Source organism: Phyllobates terribilis, unplaced genomic scaffold (genome assembly GCF_046119375.1).
Source record: "Phyllobates terribilis strain yellow unplaced genomic scaffold, ASM4611937v1 Scaffold_1__5_contigs__length_1240528914, whole genome shotgun sequence".
Classification (NCBI taxonomy): Eukaryota; Metazoa; Chordata; class Amphibia; order Anura; family Dendrobatidae; genus Phyllobates; species Phyllobates terribilis.
In genome coordinates this window covers 462,398,800-462,425,017 of record NW_027362761.1, presented here as the reverse complement: position 1 = coordinate 462,425,017, position 26,218 = coordinate 462,398,800, and the positions used below count along the sequence as shown (strand labels likewise).

The 26,218-nt window shown below is 39.5% G+C and overlaps 1 protein-coding gene across 20 annotated transcripts in view; it reads right to left on the bottom strand.

Moving 5' to 3' along the window:
• MEF2C (myocyte enhancer factor 2C) overlaps nt 1-26,218 on the bottom strand; it is a 333,965-nt gene that overhangs the window by 25,999 nt on the left and 281,748 nt on the right. For 13 of the 20 annotated variants that reach the window (XM_073678773.1, XM_073678870.1, XM_073678720.1 and 10 more), the window contains 2 exons: nt 19,037-19,223; nt 16,218-16,265 (listed from right to left, as the gene is read on the bottom strand). In XM_073678773.1, coding sequence (XP_073534874.1) covers nt 16,218-16,265; nt 19,037-19,223 — 235 coding nt within the window. The remainder of the gene's footprint in view (nt 1-16,217; nt 16,266-19,036; nt 19,224-26,218) is intronic. The other 7 variants (XM_073678791.1, XM_073678782.1, XM_073678864.1 and 4 more) reach the window with 3 other exon arrangements.

The following is a 26,218-nucleotide window of genomic DNA, read 5'->3' as shown; positions in this document are numbered from 1 at the left end:
CCAGCACAATGATAGACAGCCTGCTCTATAGCATGAGTGTGCAGAGCAGACTGTCAGTCAAGGTGAAAGGGGAGTGGCAACAGCGCAGTCATTGGGTCACTGTGTAGATATAGAAAGCGACCAGTACTCACATATGTTGGAATAGTTTTCGGAGTTTATTCTATTATATCTTGAGAACATTATGTATAAGTGACGTGTTTTGGCTCAAAAAAAGCCATTTTCAAACAAGATCTTGTTTGAATAAGGCTCTGGTTGAGCCAAAACAGGTCATTTACACATGATGTTTTGGCGATATAATGGAATAAACCTTGAAAACTGTTTCAACATATGTGAGTACCGTTCTGTCTCTCTCTCTTTCTATATGTATATACAAGTGGGACACAATCCCTTGACACGAGCACTGCTATTCTCAGAGTGCCAACTGGAAGTATATGTGTTGGGTCACTGTATAGTGAGAGGTGACTGTAACAGCCCTTTGCACCACCCAGATGACTGGAAGCGAGTGGCTGCAGGGAGAATCTTACTTCATTTTCTCCCTGTAGCCACACTTCCAGTAAAGCAGCCATGATTTTAATGCTATTTACCTGCAAATTACCACTATATCTACAAGAAAATAGCACTTCTAAATGTGATAGGTTTCCTTTAAATAATATTTATTTTTACATTTGCCACTGTCACCAATAGATAAAATTTCAGTTTTTTTTTATACAAAGCTCGAAATCCCCTGCATGGACATTTATAACATTCAGATTAGCTATGGCCACTTCTAGGGAAGTATTCAGTGAATTTAATAATTGTATGCCACAAGCTCCAGACAATGAAGCCCTATAGATGTAACAGCCATCACCAACTGAATTTATAATATATCTGTACAGTGTGGACATTTACATCCAATATCTGTTTGTAACGGCGGCATAGTATGAGGACAGTTATAGTCAAAATAGCACATAAATATTGTGCAGTTTAGCTAATAGTTATCAGTCCAATGAATTCATAAAGGGAGAGTTTCCTGCCGTTTCCTGCCGTTTCCTGCCGTTTCCTACCTCCAACCACCCAACTCAGGAGTGAGGAGTATTTAGGGCTAAGTAGGACATACGAGGACCAGCCGTGGTCAAGCAGGAGCGCCACTGACATATTCTAGGGTGCCAACCTCCGCTGTCAGGCAAGGTCAGAGGTAGGGTTTAATAGTTGTTTTAGGGTCAGATAGGGCCACCCTAGCACAATTTTTGACATTGCACCCTTTGATCTTCCCACTATTGCGCCCTATCATAGCGATCATATATCTATCTTTGAAAGGATTTACTTTTAGGTGTTATCTAGTATCTCTATCTCCTACTCTGAAAGGACAGAGCCTCCTTTGCTATTTGACTGTATGTCTTGTGATATATTTTTCTTATTCCCTAAACTGTTTTTTTAGTGGATCTCTAATAAAATACTGTTTTTACTAAATAATCATTTTCGATATAGTATTTACTGTTCAATAATCATAGTTATTCGGTGAAATACCTATCTCAAGAGTGATTGACTTCTGGCTGCTGAGTATCTGCATTCTCTGCAGCCCAATATCCACTGTAAAGTTGGGGGCGCGGAGGCAGAGGGCAATGCTCCCCACGTGAATACAGTGGACTCGTCACTAAGAGTCCAGTATATTCTTTGATTGCTCCTATTAGGCAAACAATATAGTATTTTTATGTGGCATTTTGGTTAATAATAGACTGGACTTTTTCCTATACTATCCTGCCTCCACATTAACATAGCCTAATGACAGAATCCCTTTTAATATTTTTAATAACAAAAATAAGGCTTCCTTATGGAAAGCCAAGACACATTGCCGCCGTACATATGGTGGGGCGATACAGACTGATTATGTTAAATATGCCAGTAAAGTAGAGTTAAAATAGTTGTCCTTGGCGTTTATTCTCTTTGAGGAAAGATATAAACAAAACCAAAAAAAAAAAGTTTTTTTTCCTCTTGACAAAATATAATCTGTCCTTGATAAGGAACAACGTGAAATAAACAAGCTGAAAATAAAACGGAAGGAAAGAAAAACACAACAAAAATGAGATTTCACACCACATATATATTTCTAATGAGGGACAAACATTGAGATGCACTCAAAATATATTTAATTTTACAAAGAACTAAAAGGACTGAAATTCATCAAAGCCTTCTGACTGACTGATTTGGGCAACATTTGGCACCATTTCTATCATGAGATGAGCTGAGAGCTATCTATAAAGTGTTCTTAAAAAAATATGAACCTTGTGATTAGTTTCTAAGAAATCTGTCTACCTAGGAACAAGTCCCCACATATGACCTGGCTGTCAAATGATGATGACCTTCTTGTTGTAAGATCAGTGTGAATGGAGGCGATGAATACAAGCACATATGTCTTTCAGGCTGCCGGGTGTCAACTCAACAGTCTATGAAAAATGGGGTCATTAAGGGTCTATCCCTGTAAACTGTTTGCCCTATACTTCTTTCCACATGTTTTAATGATCTAGTTTTTTAGAACATGTCTGGACAGAAATGGTTGTGAAACCTTCTTGCCTTTTGTTTTCTCGTTTGTCCACAGAATATGTGATAACTACTAAGTTAGTGGGGGTCCGACTGCTGAGACATTGCTCACCAGTGTGTGGGACCCCAATCCCTGTTGGATTTCCAGAAAAGTAAAGCACTCAGCTACTGTATCTCTCCTCTGAAATAGATAGGTGATGCCTTTATGTGACAGGCACTTTATTGCAAGAGGTACACAAGTCCCCCATCCTGATCTAGTAGCTATCACCTCTCCTGAGAATAGATGATAACTGGCTATAACTCAAATGCCTATTTAAAGGGAATCTGTAAACGGGTCTTGCCATCTAATCTGAGAGCAGCATAATGTAGAGACAGAGACCCTAATTCCAGTGATTTTGACAAAATCACTATTTTATCGCAGTAGAGTATCACTAGTGGACTAGTAAATCTGCAGCCATGTAGTCTTCCGTAGCCTTGGGTTTTGTATAACCCCACCCCCACCACTGATTGGCAGCTTCCTGCCTATGCACAGTGCACACCGAAAGCTGCCATTCAGTGGTGTGGGAAGGGTTATACAGGGCTCAGCATTCAGAGAACTGCTAGATCTTCAGCTAATAAAACGGTGATTTTATCAAAACTGCATCAAGCAGCTCACTAAGTGATACATCACTGGAATCAGGATCTCAGCCCCTACATCATGCTGCTCTCAGATGGGGTATCTTAAACCTGATGACAGATTCACTTTAAAGGTTGAAATTTGGCCTGCAATCATGGAGATGGGAAATGAATGGAGAATGCCTAGTGATAAGAGACAAAATATGCCACGAGCGATGGAAGTATCCAGCATTGCTGGAAAAATGTAACGCCACGATGGAGAATAAAATGTTGGTTTATTGTCAACGCATTTCAGAGTCACTCTGACTCCTTCTTCAGGACAATCACAAATGACACTGTCCTGAAGAGTGACTCCGAAACGGGTTGACAATCAACATTTTTCCAGCAGCACAGGATACTTCTATCGCCCGTGGCATATTTCGTTTCTTTTCCCTGGAAGCTGCTGCAGCTGGAAGCTAAGCCCTTCTAGTGGTTGTGTGGCGCCCTGCTGCGCATTGGTGCCACAGAACCCAGAAGGGTGCATGGATGGACTTCTCCACAAGAGGCCCTCACACATTCACACATCTCCACCCTACCACCTCAGACCAGCAGAGGGAGCCCTGATAGGGATATATATAGGGAGGGTGGAGCCAGGCAGCTCAGTTTTAGTTTAGTTTGGAGCTCAGTCAGAGTTCAGTCTGTGAGCAGAGAGCGTGCTGATGCTCAGAGAGCAGCAAAGAGCAGCACGCTGCTGCGGTGCTTAGGTGAGCCGAGGCCTACAGCACGAGGTGAAGCCTAGTGAGGGCCCTGAGTGTGGCCGAAGGCGAGAGGAGAAGGAAGAAGTAGCGAGGGGGCAGAGGAGCATACCAGGCTCACCCCGAGATATATACCGGACACCGGGTCCATGCCTACGGGGTCCCTTTATACCCAGTAGGGACCACCGGACACCTGGAGGACTACAGGTCCCAGGTTTACCAAACGCTGACTACAGTACCAGGGCTAGGAGTCACGGAGGCCCCAGCGTCCAGGGAGAGTGATCTCCAAGAGAAGGCCCTACCACCAGGTCAGCAGGTGCAAGAGAGAGACAGTAACCAAGCTAGGCCTAGCTCCAGGCAGGTCAGAAGCTTAGCAAGAGGAAGCAACAGATCAGGAGGCCCTATACCCGCTCACTGGGGAGAGTCCAAAAGTGCACCCTTCGCCCGGAGTACCCTGGACCGTGCCTGCATCGTCACCAGTAAAGGTACTGAAGCTTACCCCAGTGTGAGTGTCTGTCTTTCCTCCGGGACCGTCCTGCCGTCTCTCACCAGCATCCACCATCTACCCCTACACTGCCCTGGAGCTAGCTCTACCTGTGGAGAGCCACACCATCCCTGCTGCCGTAACAACAGCTCCAGAGGACTGCTCCGCAGCAGCGGCTCCTGTTAGCCGCATTCCACAGGTGGCATCACAAACTTACTAAAAATCCCCTATAAATATCCCCCTTTTTATTGACCGCCCTGGGTCACGGACCGGGCCAGCCACCGTGATATCACCCCCAGTATCTACCGGCCCGGCACCGGGTACCCCACGGCCCAGGGGGCGCGTCAGCTGTGTCTTACACAATCCTATAAAGTGAGCACTGTTACCTATTGATTCTCCTTTACTACATGGATAAGACCCTATTGCGCTTTTGCAACTTTTATCTAATGACAAGAAACATGGAATATGAGTAACATAAAACTATTTTCCTTACTTAGTGTTGTTCTATAAAGTGGCTGTATGTGTGATATTAGTATATTGCCATTTAGCCTATTCCTATATATATTTTGGTAGACTTATCAATCATGAGCATGTGAAAACAGAAGTAAAGATAAATCACTTATAGGGTCACAATGTATGTTAATCCTTTTTTTTTTGAATCACGACTTTCATAAACTAAAGGTGTGGCTATTGCGCCTGGAGAGAAAAATGAATAATGCTTAGCACTGATGTAAATATGGCTTAATTTTACCTTAAGCTTCTAATTTACTATGACAGTAAAACTGAAAAAAAATTCCTTTGAATGGCTATGAATAAAAATGAGATCCACTGTTGTTGATTGCGCAGCCCTCGAAGCGCATCACTTAAAGAGTTCATGAATTTCATGTGATACAAAAGATCTTTAAAATACAGAAAGTCTTTTCTTTAGGGGAAACTGCAGACATCAGAATTCAAATGAAAACTAAGTGAACTTAGTTGGATTATGCTCACATGACACAGAGCCGCACTTCTAAATACTCTTCATCCACCAACATCTTGTATGAGACCACAGTCATCACAGCGATGACACCAGACACTGGCTCTTACGTCCTAATTTTCATTGTATGTATTCCGAGACGACATTATTCCTGGCACAATCAAACTGATTTACATGCAATTGTTTCATGATTGCTGACTTCAGATCTGTTTCACTGGTAGAAAATATGAATGTAAAGTCACCAGCTATTGATTATTAGGAGGCAGTAAGCAACTAATAGGAAGGCCAAACTGACCTCTTTGGAAGCAACGACTTGTTTAAAGAATTTTCGTTTAGGACATTCCCCTTCCTTTTACATAGATGCCATATATATGAGCAGACAATAAAATATATATATATATATATATATATATATATATATATATATATATATATATTTATAGTGGAGGTCTTTTTATTTATTATTACTTTATTTTATTTTGTAGATATTTTAGATATATTAATTTTTTTTTTTACATAATTTGTCCCCTAAGAGATCATAAGAGGTTTCCAGGGAATATTCCTTTTTATTTTACTATTCGCTGTCTACCACAGGAGAGAACAATCCTGTACAGTGCAATGTGGCAGTGGCAGAGCCGATCTGGGTCTGCTAGGATTGGCAGTTCTTAGAGAAGCATCTGTGGTGCCGATGCTTCTGTACACTTCATAAAAGATAGAAGCAGTAACAAACTGACATAATGGAGAAGGTTGAGAAACTTTTTTTCCTCTCTACCTTGGAGAGAATCAGATCCCACTCTGATCATATTAGGATCGATTTTCTCGGATGGAAAAGGGGGGCCGAGGGGTAAGGTTTTTCCTTGTGGAGACTGACAAAACCAAGCCTGGCATGTCAGAGTTAGGAGTTTTATATTTCAATGCTCCTCTGGGAAATGAAATATGCAAATTGTATTTTCAGAGATGAAGAGGACTAGAACTTTAGTGCCACCTATTGGAAGCAGCGATCCTAAAAGTCAATATTGGCCACAACCTGAAACACAGTGTCTGAAAATTGAGATTCTGGTTTGGCTTTTATCCTAAGTCATGTGGCAAGGCTCGATAAAGAGTAGATATTGATTTTTAGGATTGCCACTTCCAATAGGCGGAGCTAGAGTTCTACTCCTCCTTCTCTCTGAAGAGACAATTTGCATATTTCATTTCCCAGAGGAACATGCATGGGTTATAAGTCTCCTCACTATGACATTCCATTCTTGGGAGAAACATTACCCCCTAGACTCCAGTCCAGAGCCTCTCACCTAGCCATATTAGTTCTCATACTTTGCACTGATGAGGAGCAACACCCTGAAACACCGTGTCTGCAAATTGAGATTCTGGTTTAGCTTTTATCCTAAGTCATATGGCAAGGCTCAAATGGAGAAAATACAGTTGTCTGCACCTGCCCTAAAGGAAGTCTTATAGGGAACAGTGCATAAGATACTAAACCACAAACACTGCAAAGTATAGACATCCTAATTCCCAAAATGCACATTGTATTAAATGCAAATACAGGGACATCTAGACAGACACTTGAAAAGGCCAATGACAACAGTAATATAGAATTTTCTGCCTCCTGCAGTCATTTTTTTTTTCTTGGCAAGCTCAGACTTTCTACTTGCACAGGATATATTTCAGAGCTATTAGAGTAGATTAATGACATTGGATTATTAATGTGAGATTACCTAAAGATGATAACGAGCATACAGTCCAGGTGATTAAATATTTCATGGCTAGAAGTATGTATTGCAAAGCTTTCAGAGCCATGAGAGAAAATTAAAGTGGAAAAGCTTGACTGACTCCAGTCCAAATGCATCCTTTTATTGAAAATAACGGATAAAATATACATCTTAAGCATCATTAAAATAACCAGCTGCAAAATACCAACCACAAGCACAAAGTGTAACCAAATACAATTAGTTTGCAGATGTGGGCAGAGAAAGTGGTTCCATGGGGAAATATCCGGCATTGTCACCAGATCTTTCCACTTGCCCACATAAACAATAGTTGTCTATACAGTAATTTACCAGCGTGGCTTTGTGGAGAAACCTCTTCACCGGCTGCTACAATATCACATCCCTGCTGCTTTACTTGTAAACTTTCTCATCTTATATCCATGGCTCTGATCCCCTGTTTTCACCACTTGATTATTCTACTATTCTGCAAAGTGGCTTTTTAATCATAAAACACAAGCTGGTGACAAGTCTTTTCAATTACATCAATATGATCCGGCCCTGTAATAAAAGCCTGGTGCTAGTAAGCGTTCATACACTTCCTACATAAATGAACGAGTAACGCTATCATCTTGTTCTCTTATTGCAATGTTTAGAGTAAATTAATTTAAGTAGCGGATTATATTCCTGAGATTTTCATTTTTTTTTAGAGATGTGTTCTGGTACAGAATTACAAGTATTTTTCGTGATATACCTGACTTATGACTCTACGTTTAGTACAATATATATTTATATTATGTATAAAATACATTTAACGAATTCTAGATCCAACATGATGCAGATTTAAAAATAGGCTGCAATACACAACAAGGGTCAAACTATACTGAATCACCTAATGAAGTGGTGGTTACAGGGTCTAAGTACACACCTAATAGAGGATGAAGAGTTTTTCTGCCTCCGAAATGTAGATTTATAAAGTATTTTTAATATACTTTTAGGTGTATTTAATTACTTAAATGCATGTATTTCTGCCTAAAAAGAGCTTTACCAGAGCTTTATTAAACATTTTGAACTGATTGACTTCTACAGCCTCTATGTATCACTGTACATAACAAATTACAGAATGAGTTAACAGTTTCATTTGGTCACAAATTGGCTTGGAAGTTTGCTCAGGAGAAGAGAGATAAGGCTTACAAGCCCTGCTGTGAGAATGAGCTCCCTGACTAATTCATAATTCACTAATAACCAGTGTTGAGCGAATTTGTTCGACATTTCAAATTCGAGTTCGTGTTCGGGGTTCCGGCTTGTTCACGCCAAAAATCGGCTCCGCCCATGAACATCCCTGATTCCCACATTGATTATTGCCCTCCCTCCATTGTTTCCTCTTGTTATCACAGTGAAATGACGTGTTGTTTTTCACATGACTATAACAGGCCAGGTACATGACATAGCTGTTGGCCAAATTGCAGATATTCCCCATGTGTTGGGTGAGAGTCAGTAGATCCCCATACACATCAGATGGTCAGCCACTGGGCGGTTCAGTAGAAATTCTTCTAATATACAGTACAGACCAAAAGTTTGGACACACCTTCTCATTTAAAGATTTTTCTTTATTTTCATGACTATGAAAATTGTACATTCACATTGAAGGCATCAAAACTATGAATTAACATATGTGGAATTATATAGTTAACAAAAAAGTGTGAAACAACTGAAAATATGTCTTATATTCTAGGTTCTTCAAAGTAGCCACCTTTTGCTTTGATGACTGCATTGCACACTCTTGGCATTCTCTTGATGAGCTTCAAGAGGTAGTCACCGGAAATGGTTTTCACTTCACAGGTGTGCCCTGTCAGGTTTAATAAGTGGGATTTCTTGCCTTATAAATGGGGTTGGGACAATCAGTTGTGTTGTGCAGAAGTCTGGTGGATATACAGCTGATAGTCCTACTGAACAGACTGTTAGAATTTGTATTATGGCAAGAAAAAAGCAGCTAAGTAAAGAAAAACGAGTGGCCATCATTACTTTAAAAAATGAAGGTCAGTCAGTCTGAAAAATTGGGAAAACTTTGAAAGTGTCCCCAAGTGCAGTTGCAAAAACCATCAAGCACTACAAAGAAACTGGCTCACATGAGGACCGCCCTAGGAAAGGAAGACCAAGAGTCACCTCTGCTTCTGAGGATAAGTTTATCCGAGTCACCAGCCTCAGAAATCGCAGGTTAACAGCAGATCAGATTAGAGACCAGGTCAATGCCACACAGAGTTCTAGCAGCAGACACATCTCTACAACAACTGTTAAGAGGAGACTTTGTGCAGCAGGCCTTCATGGTAAACATAGCTGCTAGGAAACCACTGCTAAGGACAGGCAACAAGCAGAAGAGACTTGTTTGGGCTAAAGAACACAAGGAATGGACATTAGACCAGTGGAAATCTGTGCTTTGGTCTGATGAGTCCAAATTTGAGATCTTTGGTTCCAACCACCGTGTCTTTGTGCGACACAGAAAAGGTGAACGGATGGACTCTACATGCCTGGTTCCCATCGTGAAGCATGGAGGAGGAGGTGTGATGGTGTGGGGGTGCTTTGCTGGTGACACTGTCGGGGATTTATTCAAAATTGAAGGCATACTTAACCAGCATGGCTACCACAGCATCTTGCAGCGGCATGCTATTCCATCCGGTTTGCGTTTAGTTGGACCATCATTTATTTTTCAACAGGACAATGACCCCAAACACACCTCCAGGCTGTGTAAGGGCTATTTGACCAAGAAGGAGAGTGATGGGGTGCTACGCCAGATGACCTGGCCTCCACAGTCACCAGACCTGAACCCAATCGAGATGGTTTGGGGTGAGCTGGACCGCAGAGTGAAGGCAAAAATGCCAACAACTGCTAAGCATCTCTGGGAACTCCTTCAAGATTGTTGGAAGACCATTTCCGGTGACTACCTCTTGAAGCTCATCAAGAGAATGCCAAGAGTGTGCAATGCAGTCATCAAAGCAAAAGGTGGATACTTTGAAGAACCTAGAATATAAGACATATTTTCAGTTGTTTCACACTTTTTTGTTAAGTATATAATTCCACATGTGTTAATTCATAGTTTTGATGCCTTCAGTGTGAATGTACAATTTTCATAGTCATGAAAATACAGAAAAATCTTTAAATGAGGTGTGTCCAAACTTTTGGTCTGTACTGTATATGGGGGCATTTAGTCTGTCAGTCACTGTAATGATGATAACAATCTGCAGATTCCCTATGATTGTTGGGATGGGATTGGTGTCAAATTTGAAATAGTGTTTGATTATATTTTTCTGATGTTGGAAACTCCTTAAAGTTTGGGCCCCAATTCATCAAAATATTTTGCCAGAATTCTCGCGGTTTATCTGGATTCTCGAGGTTGCGCAAAAAGTGTGTGACTTTTGCCGTTTTCATGCCAGTTTCACTCAACTTCAGCAAAATGTGCGGAGCTTGGGTGCAACTATGATGAGCTGTGGCATACGTTATGCCAGAAATATTACTCCAGTCACTAATGCACACACCACTTGTCAGACACTCATGATTCATTAAGAAACGAATGACAAGGGTTTCACTCCAATACGCCCCCTCATCAGGACTGGCGTTGTTCACTCTGGTCTTGGTGAGTCAGGGGACATGGTTTTCAGTTATCTAAGTTAAAACCTTAATGATTAAAACATTATATATGACCTTATAATGTGATATAGGCACAAATTAAAAGGAACTGTTCAGTTACAGACAATGGCTACTCAAAAGGACCTTGAAGATTAAGCAAAGGCAACAGTATCAGGTGGTATGTCTATGGCACGATGAATCCATAACTGTAAAGTCTTCATAAGAAGAGGTTATGTCAAGTTCAGGTGGCACAGTCGTTGACGATGTTCTCACTGGTGGGGTACTGTGTCCAAATCTAACCGAGGGAAACATCTGCATGGAGTTTACATGTTCACTGCATGTTTGCAATGGTTTCCGCCTGGTATTTCAGTCTCCTACCTCACTTCAAATATATTAAGAGGTCAATCGTCTTCCTATACCATGTCTAAAATAGGATAAGTAGACTGTGATCAACAATCTCCCTTAGACACAGGGACTGATGAGAATGGTGACAATCCCAGTAAAACGTATAAAGATAATAATATCTTCCTTATTGTTTTCTTGGACATGGTTAAAATTCACATGCAATCCATGGTGTCCACTTTCAATATAACTGTATGCACTGGTCACATTTCTTTCCCATCTTCTTGGTTTAGATCCTTCATCATTTCTACAGTTGCCTCCCCATTTATATGACTGGACACAGACAAGACGTTTAGCATAATATCTATTGAAGATGATAGAGTCAGTCATTAAGAATGCCTCATTGAGAAAATATATGAACTTTCTTTGTGGTTAACTTTAAAAGTGAGATCAAAAGACCATGGTTATGACCATAAATTGCTGCTCTTCCCTTCATAAGCACTCATAGACGAAATTACAAGCCGCGTGCAGCAGAAACCCTAGAATGCATACATTACATTTTCCCTGCAGGACATCCATATAAAGGCTGTAGTCTATAATGCTGGGCATCCACATAAGGCCTATAGTCAATTATTGATTTTAAAGCAACAAAAAGTGATTTAGAAACAAAAAATGTTACCAAAGAAAACTTCTTACATGTTTTGAAAAGCTCTAAGGGTGTTTCTGGAAAGTGGTTTCTAAGCATTTTTTCAGATCTCACAAGGATTTGGCTGTTTGTCTTTCCAAAGCTATAAAATAGAGTGTGATGTCTGATGTTCAAAACTTCGGCCAATTAGTCAGGCATTTATTATTTACTTTTTGAAGAAGGTTTATTAATAATTATAATATAAGTTTGATGGTCATCATCATCATTATGAAAAAATGTAGCTTGTAACTTGTGACTAGTTCTTTTATATTTTAAAAGAAATAGCAAATCTACAATAATGACTGTGTTCGCCAACGGTATCAGCCAAAACATGTGTTCTTTTATTGATTACATTGTAAAGATAAAATATTAAAAACAACAATAAAAAAGAAAAGGATCTATAAATTGCCCCAATTAAATAAGAGCGGCGAGGTTCTTCTATAAATACAGTACATATAAAATTGTATATATCTATATTTCTACAATAAGGGAAAATGTAAACAACTATTAATTGCAATATTATTAATCAGATGATGGGAAGTGCAAAGAAATATAATAGAATAAATATTCAAAAAAAAAAAAAAGTGTTTTGTACAGAGATAAATCTAAGTAAGTTTTAAAATAAATACCACAAAAAATAAGTTTATAGTCAATAACTGTGAAATGAGTACATATAACATGGCGATAGAGAGCACCAAGAATCAAAGCAATTGTAAGGAATCATAATTATACAGTCCACCGTGCCTCACACACATAAGCCCAATGCATGTTTCACCATTGCTTCATCAGGGGGTGGCATATGCTCATTTCACAGTTATTGACGATGAACATATTTTTAGTGGTATTTATTGGAACTTACTTATTTTATTTATCCACATACAAAACACGTTTTTTACTTCTCAGTCCTCTTGTTTTGTTTTGGTAATTTATGGATTCTCATCCATTTAATATTCTGTTTTTTAGTATTTTATCTTTAAAAAGGAAATAATACAAAAATATATGTTTTGTATCTTTTGGATTATACTTGTGGTGTATGTAGTCATTATTATTAAACAGAGGGGAAAAAAATGCAATTTCAGATCACCCTTGTATGTAGACAAAATCTACATTGCCATTTATTAGATTCAGTAAGAATCAAAGGTACAAAAATGTTAAAAAAAAAATACACTTGTGTAGACGCGCTTCACATATTATGACCAGTATTGACACAGATTCACGAAAGGAGGAAATCCTTTTTAGCCAGACAGTTCAGATGGATTTTACAGTCATGACTAAGAACCCATGGACTATGGTTTGAAACGCGTAACAGTCTACACATGTATTTTCTAACATTTTTGTATCTTTAATTACTCCAATAAATGACAATTTGTAATTGAACCTTTGTATGAGTGCTGGATATATATTTTCTGCATTCTTTGTAGTATTTGTTGTAGTTTTGTCACTTAGTTGTAGGAGACTACACCCATAATATTTGCATAATCACTCTTAGCTCTTGGGCTTTGGCCATTATTGCAATTTTTCATTATTAAAGATATACTCAATTGATGAAATGTTGATGTACAATGTAATCTCTATACCCTAATTAGCATTTATACTAGATTCAAGAAACCTTGTAGTGTTCTCAAAACAACCAATAGCTCTATAAGGTAGAGGGAAAGTTATTTTCCAAAAATTGGGCAAAAAATATAGCTCTCAAATGCTGTAATAGTGCATAATCAGATGTGCCTCTGATGGCACTTCATTCCAGCCATCTGACCACTGCAGCCAATCACACGCCTAAGAGTTCAGGTGACTGAGTAATGGAAGGTCCTTGCTTACCATAGGACTGACCTGCACTCTATCCATGGAGGTTAGAGCAGGTTATCATGTCTGATTTTAATATTTTGAAGACATTCCACATTTTTTTACAGGTCTGAAAAGCACTTTAATATTTACACATATATACATGAATATTTTCAGCTCGTCTTGGAGACCCAACTGAGTTTAATGTCTTTTCAGTTTATGTTCGTGTAATCTAAAAGCATTTATTTGCATAAAAATAAAATGTCTAAAATAGCACAAACAACTAAAATATTACAAATGCTGAAGTATTCTGCGCAGATGAAATGTCTTTTCTATGAAAATATAAACATAGACTAAAAAATTGGATCTCATCTCCAAATTTAGCAAAGATCACGAACCTCCAGATTACAAAGCACGATTATATCACCACCAGCTTAAACCTATTAAACATGGACCATACAGAGTTCTCTGTTTTTAAGGGAAACACTGAACAAAGACAACATTTGCCATCTCCTAGACGGTAGTGAAGACATAACCAGGCTTAAATAGATGTATTGTTCTGATAAGTTATTAGGGAGACAGTTTCAACTTTGTAATGAACTTGTTTGCTCATCAAGTCTTTTTATCGAGACCCCTTCCATGCACTGAGACCCTTGTCAAGGCTACTAATGCTGGATAATAAACAAAGAAAACTCTTGATAATCAGACACAGCTTCTGGAGCATACAGTCATTTCATTTCATTTATCTAATGGTTTTAATCACAAGATCTACTCCAGATTTTTATATAAATGGGATTGTTTCTATAGGTATAAAGTAGAGTTGGGTGGATCAATTTACAGGACCCTGGTCCATTGGCCAGGACAGTAGTGTCTTGAATCTCTTACCTTCTGGGATATCAAGCATGGCTTTTGATTTACTTGGATGGCATAACATCATCTATGCATCATGCCACAATGATGACCTTGCACTAGACCATCTAATCAAAAGCCGTGATGGGACTACCGGAACGTAAGAGATTAGAGAGACTCCATCCAGAGACCCACAAATTGATCTGTCCAACTCTGGTATACAGTATATCTATAATAAATAATAATAATATTTATATGCAGGTCTGTGGAGTCGGAGTCGTGGAATCGGAGTCGGTGTCAGTATCTATTTTGGTGGAGTCGGAGTCGGTATAAAATGGACTGACTCCAGCTCCTAAAATATATAATAAATTGGGTACAGTAGTTCAATGCAGTTTGTGGGGAATATTTTTTCGTAAGAATTTGGGAAAGCTATGAAATGTCCTATAAATGTCTGTCCTATTCCTGATCTAAGGGTCTAGACTTTTAGCTGAGATGAATCTGTGCTACAGTAAATTTATCACTTAAACATGAGCCATGTATGAGGGAGTCGGAGTCGTGGAGTCGGAGTCGTAGAGTCGGAGTCAGAGTCGGTGTCATGGAAATTGAGGAGTCTGAGCCGGAGGTTTGGCTTACTGACTTCACAGCCCTGTTTGTATGGAGAATATTTACTATCATTATCATGATACATTTTATTTTTCAAGACTGACCAACTAACTCTTAACATCTAACGCTTATCAGGAACTTGACTGGCATTAGGCTTGCATGAGTCTCCAGACAAAAGTGACCATTCATCAATCTATGCTTAAATCCACTGGTATGTCCACAATGTAGACAGACTTTGCCATCAATAATGCCAGCTGCTCATTTTATTTTTTTCAAAAATTGTAAAGGGATTGTCCTCCTATGAGTTTATTTTTTATAGAAATGATCTTGCATAATGTAAAATAAATTCTAGTCACCTTACCAATCCCAGCCTCTTCTAAGGCTGCCCAGGTCTCCCACCATTCTCCAACTTCTTCTCCATGATGGGCATGACAGCTGCTGCGAATCACTGCCCGAAGTAGTGATTGACTGCAGTGGTCACATGTCCATATGATAGGAACAGGATATACAAAATTGGTTTCTGTATATTCTCTTGTGGATGGACACTGATTACAGCTGCCATATGCCTGTCCTAGCTGGAAGTGGGATCATGGAGAGCTGGGCAACATTAGGAATGTTTGGAATCAATAAGATGAGTATGCTTTCTTCTTTATTTGGTTTCTTTACAAAAATAGGGGTGAAAAATCCTTGGAAACCAAAAATGCATTTTAATTAGTAGAAAAAATAATATACAGAACGTCTGTGACACTGCTACTACCATCAATTTTCCGAACCGTAAAATGTGCCCAAAGGTCCTCAATTTATTGATTGTTGGCAATTGTGCATATCACTATTATGGAATCTGGAAGGTGAATGGTCTTAATCTGAGATCAGCCTACCTAGGTCCTAAAGTTTCCACTGGGTGAGGGGCCTTTTGGTGACAGGCTATCCCTCTAGGATCCCTCAGGGTCTTCAGCACTGTATATGCTTCTATATGGCACAGTGCTGACATTGGTGCTGATCTATGGGAGCGGCTTTGGCTGCTCTAAAACTGTAATGTGATGGACTTTGGCCAATTCACATGTGTGCGCTAGATCAGGAGAGTTATGTTACACACTGTGATTGTCAGTTACATGTAACATAATAAATTCATATACACAAATGTGTATTGATGTGTGCACACACATGTTCTTTCTCATTTTAGATTAGTTGATATTCTGGAATTTGGCAAACTCATTAATTATTTTTGTCTGGAAAAGTAATTTAGATTTCCAGTAATTAGTAAATTTGAGCAGGTTAGAAAATACTGAGATCTATGATTTACCTGCGCTGGTGCCTGCACCGCTTGTGAGGTCCCCACCCATCAGACCACCTAAGAATTAAAAAAAAATGGCACAGTCAGCATTGCTGCCATTCACCACAGATACCACATCTTAACTCACTTCTATGAAACTTAAAAGTCCATTGAAGGAATTTGTACTCTGAATCTTGTGTATTTGCTATAGCAAGAAAAAAAAAAAAAACAAGAGTTTTTCTTTTTATTTATAGCCATACTGTGAAATGTCTAGTCCAGAATTTTATCTTTTTGTTAATTAGAGTAAAAGCCTGAGTCGTCATTGTGTAAAAATACACATATACATTTATAGAAACAAAGCTTCGGTCCTTCTATTTATACACAAGCACACACATGACAGGACTGGTGTCGGGATGCGGTATGTTGGGTCCACCAGAGAATCTGATCATGTGTGTAACGCAATGTAGATGAAATGTGCAAGACAACCCAGGAGAATATTAAGTTGTCACTTCCAATATCACTGAAGAAATACTTCTGGTTAGCGCTCTACCTGACAAGTCATATGAAGACTTTACTCACTACAAGAAGATGCAAAACAGTTATTTTGCTATATCCAAAAAATGCTTGCTTTTTCACATACAGTAGACAGCAGATAGTATATGATAGATGGTGGAATAAAGGGTTACCTACTCCTCCGAAATTAAAAAAAAGCACTTCCCTGCTCCTCCCAAATAAAAAACCCCATCATTAAATGGTATTTGTGAGAACTAATATTAATGATTTAGTAATTATTATGTATGGATGGCAGAACTATGGAAGACTTGATAGGTAAGAAAAATCCTAAACACTATCCTTATTGCAGCAACTGAAGGCAATACCATTTCATCCTATCACAATAATGCATAGAAGTAAAAAATTAATACAGATATTTTTTATAAAATTAAAGGGGTTGTCCGGCCTCAGGGTACAAGTCTGCACTTATTCTATGTGACTGCAGACTTGTGAATCCTCACATTGCACACACTGCATGGTGTGAGGCTTCAGGAGCGGGCAGTCATGTGACCACAAGTATGTGATTTGCATACTTCCGGCCACATTTCAACTAGACTTGTCCAGCCCGGCTCAATTCACTTGCATTGAGTGAGGCTGTGCAAGTCTAGTCAGCATGTGACTGTATGTATGCAAATCAAATACTTGAGGTCACGCACCCACTGCTCCTGGCGCCTGCATTGCAGAATCCTCACAGCATGTAACAAATTCATGCTTTGCCTGAACGCAGTGGTTGGCAGTCATTTCACTAGGTAAGATGAGTTTTGGATGAACCCTGTCCTGGAGATATGTGCAGGGTCCAGAAGTGGGACTTCCATCTTCCATGATGATATTTTATTTAAAGGAAATTTATCACCAGGTTTTTTTTGTACCCAATCTGAGAGAGGCATAATGTAATAGCAGACACCCTGATTGCTGTGATGTGTCACTTACTGTGCTGCTTGCTGTGATTTTGATAAAATCCCTGTTTTAAATGATGTTGATCTTCCAGTTCTCTGCATGCTGAGCCCTATATAACCCCACCCACACCACTGGCTTTCTGTGTACACTGTGCACAGGCAGAAAGCTGCCAACCAGTGGTGGAGGCGGTTTTAGAAAGAGCTCATGAATATGGAGGACTACATGGCAGCAGGTTTACGAGTAATGTAGTGATAATCAACTGCTGCTAAAACAGTGATTTTACCAAAACTATAGCAGGCAGCCCAATAGTGACACATCTCTAGAATCAGGGTCACAGTCTTACATTATGCTGCTCTCAGATTGGGTGGCAAAAACCTGGTGACAGATTCCCAGTTTAATGACTGAATAATATTTTCCCCTATCAGTTATGCAATGTTTATGCAAGTTTATGTAGATCATATGTAGGCTTGCACAATTTTACAGTTGGCTATTAATGTCAAATTATTTCTTGTTTCATTTACTTTTTGTAGAAAATAAGATAAGAAAGCTGTCACGTTCCGGATTCCTCCATGTTTCCTGTACAATATTTTATATAAATCTTATAGTTTCAATTCGAATCTGCTAATAGTTTCTGTAAAATAATCAGGGGTTGTGCCATAACGACTGTTCGCAAGGTGACTGGTACAATGGTGCCTAACACAACACATGGATGTATTCTCCATGATAAAAACAATTTCATTTTTTGTGTATATGAATGAAGGAATATATCTATTGTTTACATGGTAAAGCTCAAGAAAATAATATAGAAAAATATTTTTTACATTTTCAGTCTATTTCTTTGCAAACATGTTTGGTCAATGGCTCCACTCACAATATAAGTGGTAGATTTAGTGCCAAGACAGGAAATGATCTTGCATTTAAAGGACTTTAGGAAAGTCTTTCCTGATCTAAAATCGACGACATACTTTTATGCCCACAAACAACAAAAGTATTCTAGGAGTGATACCTTTATTGGCTAACCAGAAGAACTATGTTTGCAAGCTTTCAGAGCGCAGAGACTCCTTCTTCAGGCGGGTTTACAAATGTACATTTGTAAACCTGCCCATTTGTAAACCAGCCTGAAGAAGGAGCCTCTGAAAGCTTGCAAACATACTTGTTCTGGTTAGCCAATAAAGGTATGACTCCGAGAACACTTTTGTCGTTTGTGGGTATAAAAGTATTTTCATCGATTTTTCTGGCTAACACAGTACCACAATATACTTTTTACTGAAAAGGACGGAATTGTAAAGACGTCTCCTTAGGAAATATATGGCTCGTGCATGGAGCTGTAATTTTGCCATATGAGTCATAAACAGGCCTAGATGCCCCCAAGCGTTTGCACCACCACAACAGTATCATACCTGTGTTACCTGCACTTGGTGGTCGATGTGTCAAGCCAGGAGACATGCTGTTTCTCTGCAAGGTTTGATGGGACAATGGCAAGAGGTTGTGGTTACCCAGTGAACCAGCTGGATTACTGTAAGCCAAACTGTTTGGATTGGTCACTGGTATGGAAACTGGCATCTCAAAATTGGGAGGTGGAACAGCCTGTGTATAAAAAGAGAGCAACATATATAAGACTATTCCATTTTTTTATGGAAATTCAATCAATATGTTATTTACACTTTATTGCTCCAACCCCAACCTTCATCCCACCCTTTTTTGCAGTTATAGTATTGACATTTAAATTATGACATAATTAACGCTCTACACCATAACATTGTCATACTTCTTTATCATCAATAGAACAAAATCTGGAAAATTTGAAAAAATATATATGGCAATTGGAAAACTAACTGGCATAAATCTGTGAATGACTTATGAAACTGCCTGGTAATATCCCCTTTACCCCACCCAGCCTTCCTCTGCCATTCACAAATGTACCCTCTCTTAGGGTTGTTTAAAAAAAAACATTTATTTAGTTTTGACATTAAACTTTTATTTCACTTTAAACAGTAAATCCTCCATTCCATTTTTCGGGGCTGAACAGCCATTGAAATGTTTACTTAAATGTGTATTTGACATTTTATGTTGTTTTTTGTTCGCAAAAATATGAAAAATGTGAAAAGCTTGTAATCTGAGAAAGCTTGATTGCTTTTTAGGCATATAATCCAATAATAATAAAGTGTATGAATGTTATAAGATCAAACAAATGAGTTTGTTACAATAATATAAAAAAAAATAGCACAATCTACAGTATATGAAATAAAGTAAGATTTCATTCCTTATGACTTACATGTATAAAGAGAGAAGACTACTGTCAGGAAAGAAGCAAAAGTCCTTACATGTCTCTATGTCTCAATAAGCGATTCTCAATACTACGCAGAATTAACCATTACATGGTTACAAATTTATACTAAAAAAAAATGTCAAATCTAGCAGAAACAATCTCAGAAGAAAAAGCTAACACGTGTAAGAATTTCTATAATAAATATAAAATACTCTAAAATTTTTCTGGCTGCCAAAACGAGATGGATTGCAAAAGATAATTTACAGAACATATATTTGCTCTGGAAAATGTAATATTTTATGGTTTAGATCAATTGCATGGTTTTGTAAATGTGAATACATGATTTGCCTGGATCATAAAATTATACCATGACCACAATTCAAAAACAGAAAAAAAAACTATATCAGGAAGGGCAAGGGTTAATCTTCTAATTCCAACTATTTCGTTACATAATAACAGTAAATATAAAATTAGTATGGATAATTGTTACTGTTTTTTTTTTTTGTTTTTTTTTAACAACTCATCTTTTAGTATCTATATCTTTCTATCTATTGTATATCTATTATCTATCTGTCTATTGTGTATCTATCTATTATCTATCTATCTATTATCGATCTATCTATTATCTATCTATATAAATCTATCTATCTAAACATAAAGGGGTTGTGGAACAGCACCACTTAGTATCTACTCACAGTGGGTTTGAGACCTCCAGACAAATGTCCAATTTGTTCCTTGAGAAAGGTAAACATTTTGCATTTTGTATTGGAGTGCTGCATTCTTTTTATTTCTATCTATCTATTATTCGTCTATCTATCTATCTATCTATCTATATATTATCTATCATCTATCTATCATATCTATCTATCATTAATATCTATCTGTCTTTCTAATTAGAAAAATACAGGTGCAGCACTAGCAGAAATATTGCAAAAAACTGGTTGCAAAAACGCCTTACACGTAAAGCCAAACCTCAAAATATCCAAAGAAGACAAAGGCAGCACTCCATAGTTCAATAAATAGTGGTTTATTGATCCATCATGCCAGGGCAACATTTCCTTAAAAGTGTGGAACTTTTTCAAGCTGCTTGAAAAAGTTCCACACTTGGAAGGAAATGTTGCCCTGGCATGATGGATCAATAAACCACTATTTATTGAACTATGGAGTGCTGCCTTTGTCTTCTTTGGATATCTATCTATCTATCTATCTATCTATCTATCCATCCATACTTTAATCAGAGAGCTGCAGGATACAAATCAAAATAATTAGACAAACTTGCATATGAACCATTTCTGCTGTGTATCTGTTACGTCTTATTGCCTCCAAAATACTAACATATAACATGTACTATATGAGTATTACTCCGGAGGGTGTGGACATGCCTGTCTGCCTCTCTGCTAGATTGTGGAGACAATACAGCGCCGGACTACTGGCAGCCCATTGCAGCAGCAGAAGCTTCTACTTTATTTCAGTTACAGTTTTGTTACAGTTATTTTATTTTATTATTTTATTACCTTCTCTGGATTGCAACGTTCCTGTATACTCATCTATTGGGGATGGAAGATACAACACTTCCCACACTATCAACTGCTGCTGGGCACACAGCACGAGATCTGCACCTGGATCTTCTTCCACCACTTACAAGTCTCCTGCAGGTACAGACACTCTGGGGCACGCAATACGGACCATCTCAGCTAATGCTACTGAAGGATGCATGCTGCTACCCACAGCCTGTGACAGGGATACAGCCATATGTGAGCGGTGGAGGTCACTGCATACGATTTGCCATGGAGAGGACTGGTGTGACGGGTGGAAACAATGACGGGATGGTGGACCCTAGGTCTGTTGCTAAACGAGCAGTGTATTCTAGGGATCGTCTTCTGGAACTGCGCAGGATAAAGTCTTCTCCAGCAGTGGCAATACTGAATGTTCCACGGGAAATAAGGAGACCTTTCAGAGGCTGCAGAGCAGGCAAGAAGATCAAGTCCTGGAGGAGAAGGTTTAAACCAGTGGTCCCATCCATTATCATGGGTAACGTACGATCGCTGGGAAATAAGTCGGATGAACTGCTGGCTCTGAGTAAGACCCAGAAGGAGTTTAGGGAATGCAGTCTCATGTGCTTTACAGAAACCTGGCTGCATGAGGAGGTCCCAGATTCATGTGTCTCGGTACCAGGGTTTCAAATGGTTCGGGCTGATAGAGAGAGAGTTAGATGCGGCAAGAAAAAAGGTGGAGGAGTGATACTCTACATTAACAACAGATGGTGCAATCAGGGGCATGTAACTGTTAAGGAGAAACATTGCTGTCCAAATATTGAACTGTTAGCAGTGGGCCTCAGGCCTTACTATCTGCCTAGAGAATTCACTCTTGTTATTGTAGTTGTGATGTATATACCACCATGTGCGAACCCAGAGGCTGCTGGGGATGTGCTGTCAGGGGTGATGGCTCGGCTTCAGACTAAACACCCAAACTCTCTAACTGTAATTTCTGGGGATTTCAATCGAGTAAAGATCTCATCTGCAATACCAAAGTTCTATCAATATGTCAAATGTCCTACACGGGACAACAACACACTGGATCTCCTCTTTGCTAATGTTAAGAATGCTTATTCATCGGCTGCATTACCCCCCCTGGGGAAATCTGACCACAACCTCATACTATTGTCTCCTGCTTACCAACCAGACGTCCGCAAACAACCAGTGACAATTAAAAAGATAAGGAAGTGGTGTCCAGCAGCAGAGGAGGCATTACAAGACTGCTTTGATTGTACAGACTGGGAGGTGTTGTGTACCATGAAAGAGAATTGTGATGTTAATGAGATTACTGGCAGAGTTACTGATTACATCAACTTCTGTATGGACATTGTAGTACCTGTTCAAGAGATTCGGTGTTATGCAAACAATAAGCCATGGATTACAAAAGAGTTGAAACATTTACTAAACATGAAAAAGCTGGCTTTTAAAAGGAAGGACAAGGACGCATTGAAAATTATACAGCGAGACCTAAAGGGGAAAATTAAGATTGCCCGTGAGGCATTCAGAGTTAAATTAGAAAATCAATTTGCACAAAAAAGCTCCAGAGAGGTGTGGGCTGGAATGAAGCTAGTGACTGGGTTTAAGGCAAGGTCGGAGCAGGGGGGTGGTGGACTTAGAATGGCTAATGAAATGAATGAGTTCTTCAATAGATTCAGCAATAAAGTTGCGGTAGCAGCAGGGAAGGGGGAGGAGGCCGGGGAACAACTAGCTAAATTAACAGGGGGTGAAATAGATCATTTCTCGGTCTCCAAAAATGACGTGAGGGACCAGTTTAGTAAGCTGGCCATTGGCAAAGCAGCAGGGCCTGACGGTCTCAGTCCACGTGTCCTCAGAGTGTGTGCAAATGAGTTGTGTACTGTCTTCCAGCATCTCTTTAACCAGAGCTTACAATCAAAGAGAGTACCAGTGCTATGGAAGACTTCCTGCCTGGTGCCGGTTCCCAAGACTACCTTCCCGGCTTCCCCGAGGGACTATAGACCAGTGGCCTTAACATCGCATGCGATGAAGTCCTTTGAGAGAATAGTACTTGCTCACTTGTGTCCGAGGGTGATGGCGCATACTGATGCTCTTCAGTTTGCGTACCGGCAGGGACTGGGGGTGGACGATGCTGTAGCGTCTCTGCTACAAACAGTACATTCCTTTTTGGACAATGATGGAACCACAGTGCGTGCTTTGTTCTTTGATTTCTCTAGTGCGTTCAACACATTACAGCCACTCTTACTGCGTGGAAAGTTGATTAAAATGGCGGTGGATGAGGGACTTGTGAATTGGATAATTGACTACCTGTCGGATAGGCCACAGTTTGTTAGGTGGGGGACGGCTACATCAGATAGTGTACTGAGCAGTGTCGGAGCCCCGCAGGGAACAGTGCTGTCGCCATTCCTCTTTACATTGTACACAGCTGACTTTCAGTATAAATCAGACCGTTGTCACCTCCAGAAGTACTCGGATGACTCTGTGATAGTTGGCGGTATTGGGAAGGACCAGGATGAAGAGGAATATAGAAGGGTGGTTGCGGACTTTGTAGTATGGTGCCAGGCTAACCATCTAGAACTAAATGTTAAGAAAACCAGGGAGTTGGTGATGAGCTATGGAAGGTGCTAGAAGGTATGCCTACCTGTTACCATTGACGGTCAGGATGTGGAGATGGTGGACAGTTTCAAATATTTGGGGGTTTACCTGGATAGCAAGCTAGACTGGAAGTGCCACATGGAGAAGGTCTACAAGAAGGGGATGAGTAGATTGTACTTCCTAAGGAAGTTAAGGTCTTTTAATGTGTGTGGCAAAATGCTTGAGGTGTTCTACCAATCCATTGTGGCTAGTGCCACCTTTGCGGCAATAATTTGCTGGGGTAACAGTGTGCGTGTTGCTGACGCCAACAAGCTCAACAAACTTATAAAGAAGGCTAGCGCGACGGTGGGCCTACAGCTTGGGACTTTTGAAGAGGTGGTAGAGGATAGGATTAAGAAGAAGTGCAGAGCTATAATGGGCAACAACACACACCCGCTTTATGAACTGTTTGCGAAACAGAAGAGCACATTCAGCAATCGCCTAATACAACTAAGGTGTAAAAAGGAAAAATACAGGAGATCGTTTGTTCCAACAGCTATGGGGGTGTTTAACAAATGTCTGAAAAGCAATGTCTAAAGCATTCCAAATGTTATGTTATCATATGTGTCATGTTCGAGATCTGTGTTCTGCTGCTGTGATACCGCAATTTCCTCCGGGATAAATAAAGTATATCTTATCTTATCTTATCTTATTAACGTTCCAAAGCTTACACATCTACTTTACTACGTGCCATTAATAACTGTCTTGTTGTATTACATTGGATTTTGTACCATCAGTATGAAATGTCTTTTTTGGGGGAATTTCAGCTGTGGCTGTAATAGAGTGAACATGAATTTGCCCACAATGACCCACAAACTTTTCCCTGGTAATTAGATGAGCTTCCTTAATTTTAAGCCATTTTAGTAAAGCGCTCTAATGATGTTCTACTCAGAAGTACAAATGCAAGTATAATTATTATCAGATGTTTTTGAACCACAAAATTCATGTCCTTAGGCATTTTCTGCGGAAACCTGAGCGACCCTTTTCATGAAGTGCCATTGCCAGCTTTTTCTGTTGGCACATGCAGTATTTTCTTATGGACGGAGAAGTCAGGTTCTTTTTCGTACTGGTGGTTAAAGATATAACCCATGTTTCATATCCACAGCTCAGCTTTTTCAATGGATCTTTCTTTCTGCATGAGCAAAGGCGTACCGTTGTGCATTTTAACTGCAGGGCTGTGTTTTCTTACCACCCCTAGTTTGTGGTCAGGTGGGCAAGACAAACCAAAAATGGATCTAGTGTGCCATGTGTTTAGAGCGTCTGTGAGGCTGTCATTTTGATGGTGCCATCCTTCCTGTGTCAAATGGCAGTGTCCAGCCTTCAGACCAGGACACCCAATACTTTTAAACCACAAGAACCACAGTCTGAATTGGACTTTTGTGGAGCACAAGGTCAGTAATTGATTCTTGACTCCATTTGTTTTATTTCAAGGTTTTCATTGCCGAGGTTTTCAAGTCCATATATTTTGTTTAAAAAGCGGCTCTGACATATGAAGCCATTTATACGACCGCTCCTCGTGAAGAGCACAGCACATACATTCTAGATAAGACAGGCACATAGCGTCTCTCTATGATACTGATCTCACAGAAATGTACAGTGATGTTTACTGTACTTTGGGGCGGCTGCACATTCCAAGCTTCTCCTTCCTTCTATATTTACGATCTGTGCTCTCTAATCAATATTTGCATAAGACAAGTGAATCATTCTAAGACTTGTGTGGATTTCATGTAAACCTCCTCTCTCTCTCCTCGCCTGCTAGTAATCCTTTCCTCCTGTCCATCTCGATGCCAACAGCTGCTACTGCTGTGATCAACACGGGGTTTTAAAAGGCATTCGTGTCCCTGCTCTCAAATTGCATCTCTGCTACATAAGCATCTAAAAGAGCTTGTGTGAAAACATACTGCAACTATCCAGTCACCCAAGAATTTCAGGGCAACTTAACAGGGTGGCACATATGGAAAAGCACCTAGATGACTCCTGCATTAACAGTAGAAGCACACAATTAACCAGGGATGACATTTGTGCGCACGCTTATACTATATCCTGCAGAATACACATCTCATCGTGAAACCAGCACTTATTTTTATAATGTGTAATTTACAAATTGTAGTGACACCTCTTGTGTCACGTGATTTTTTTGTTTCAAAATGTAATATATATTTAATGAA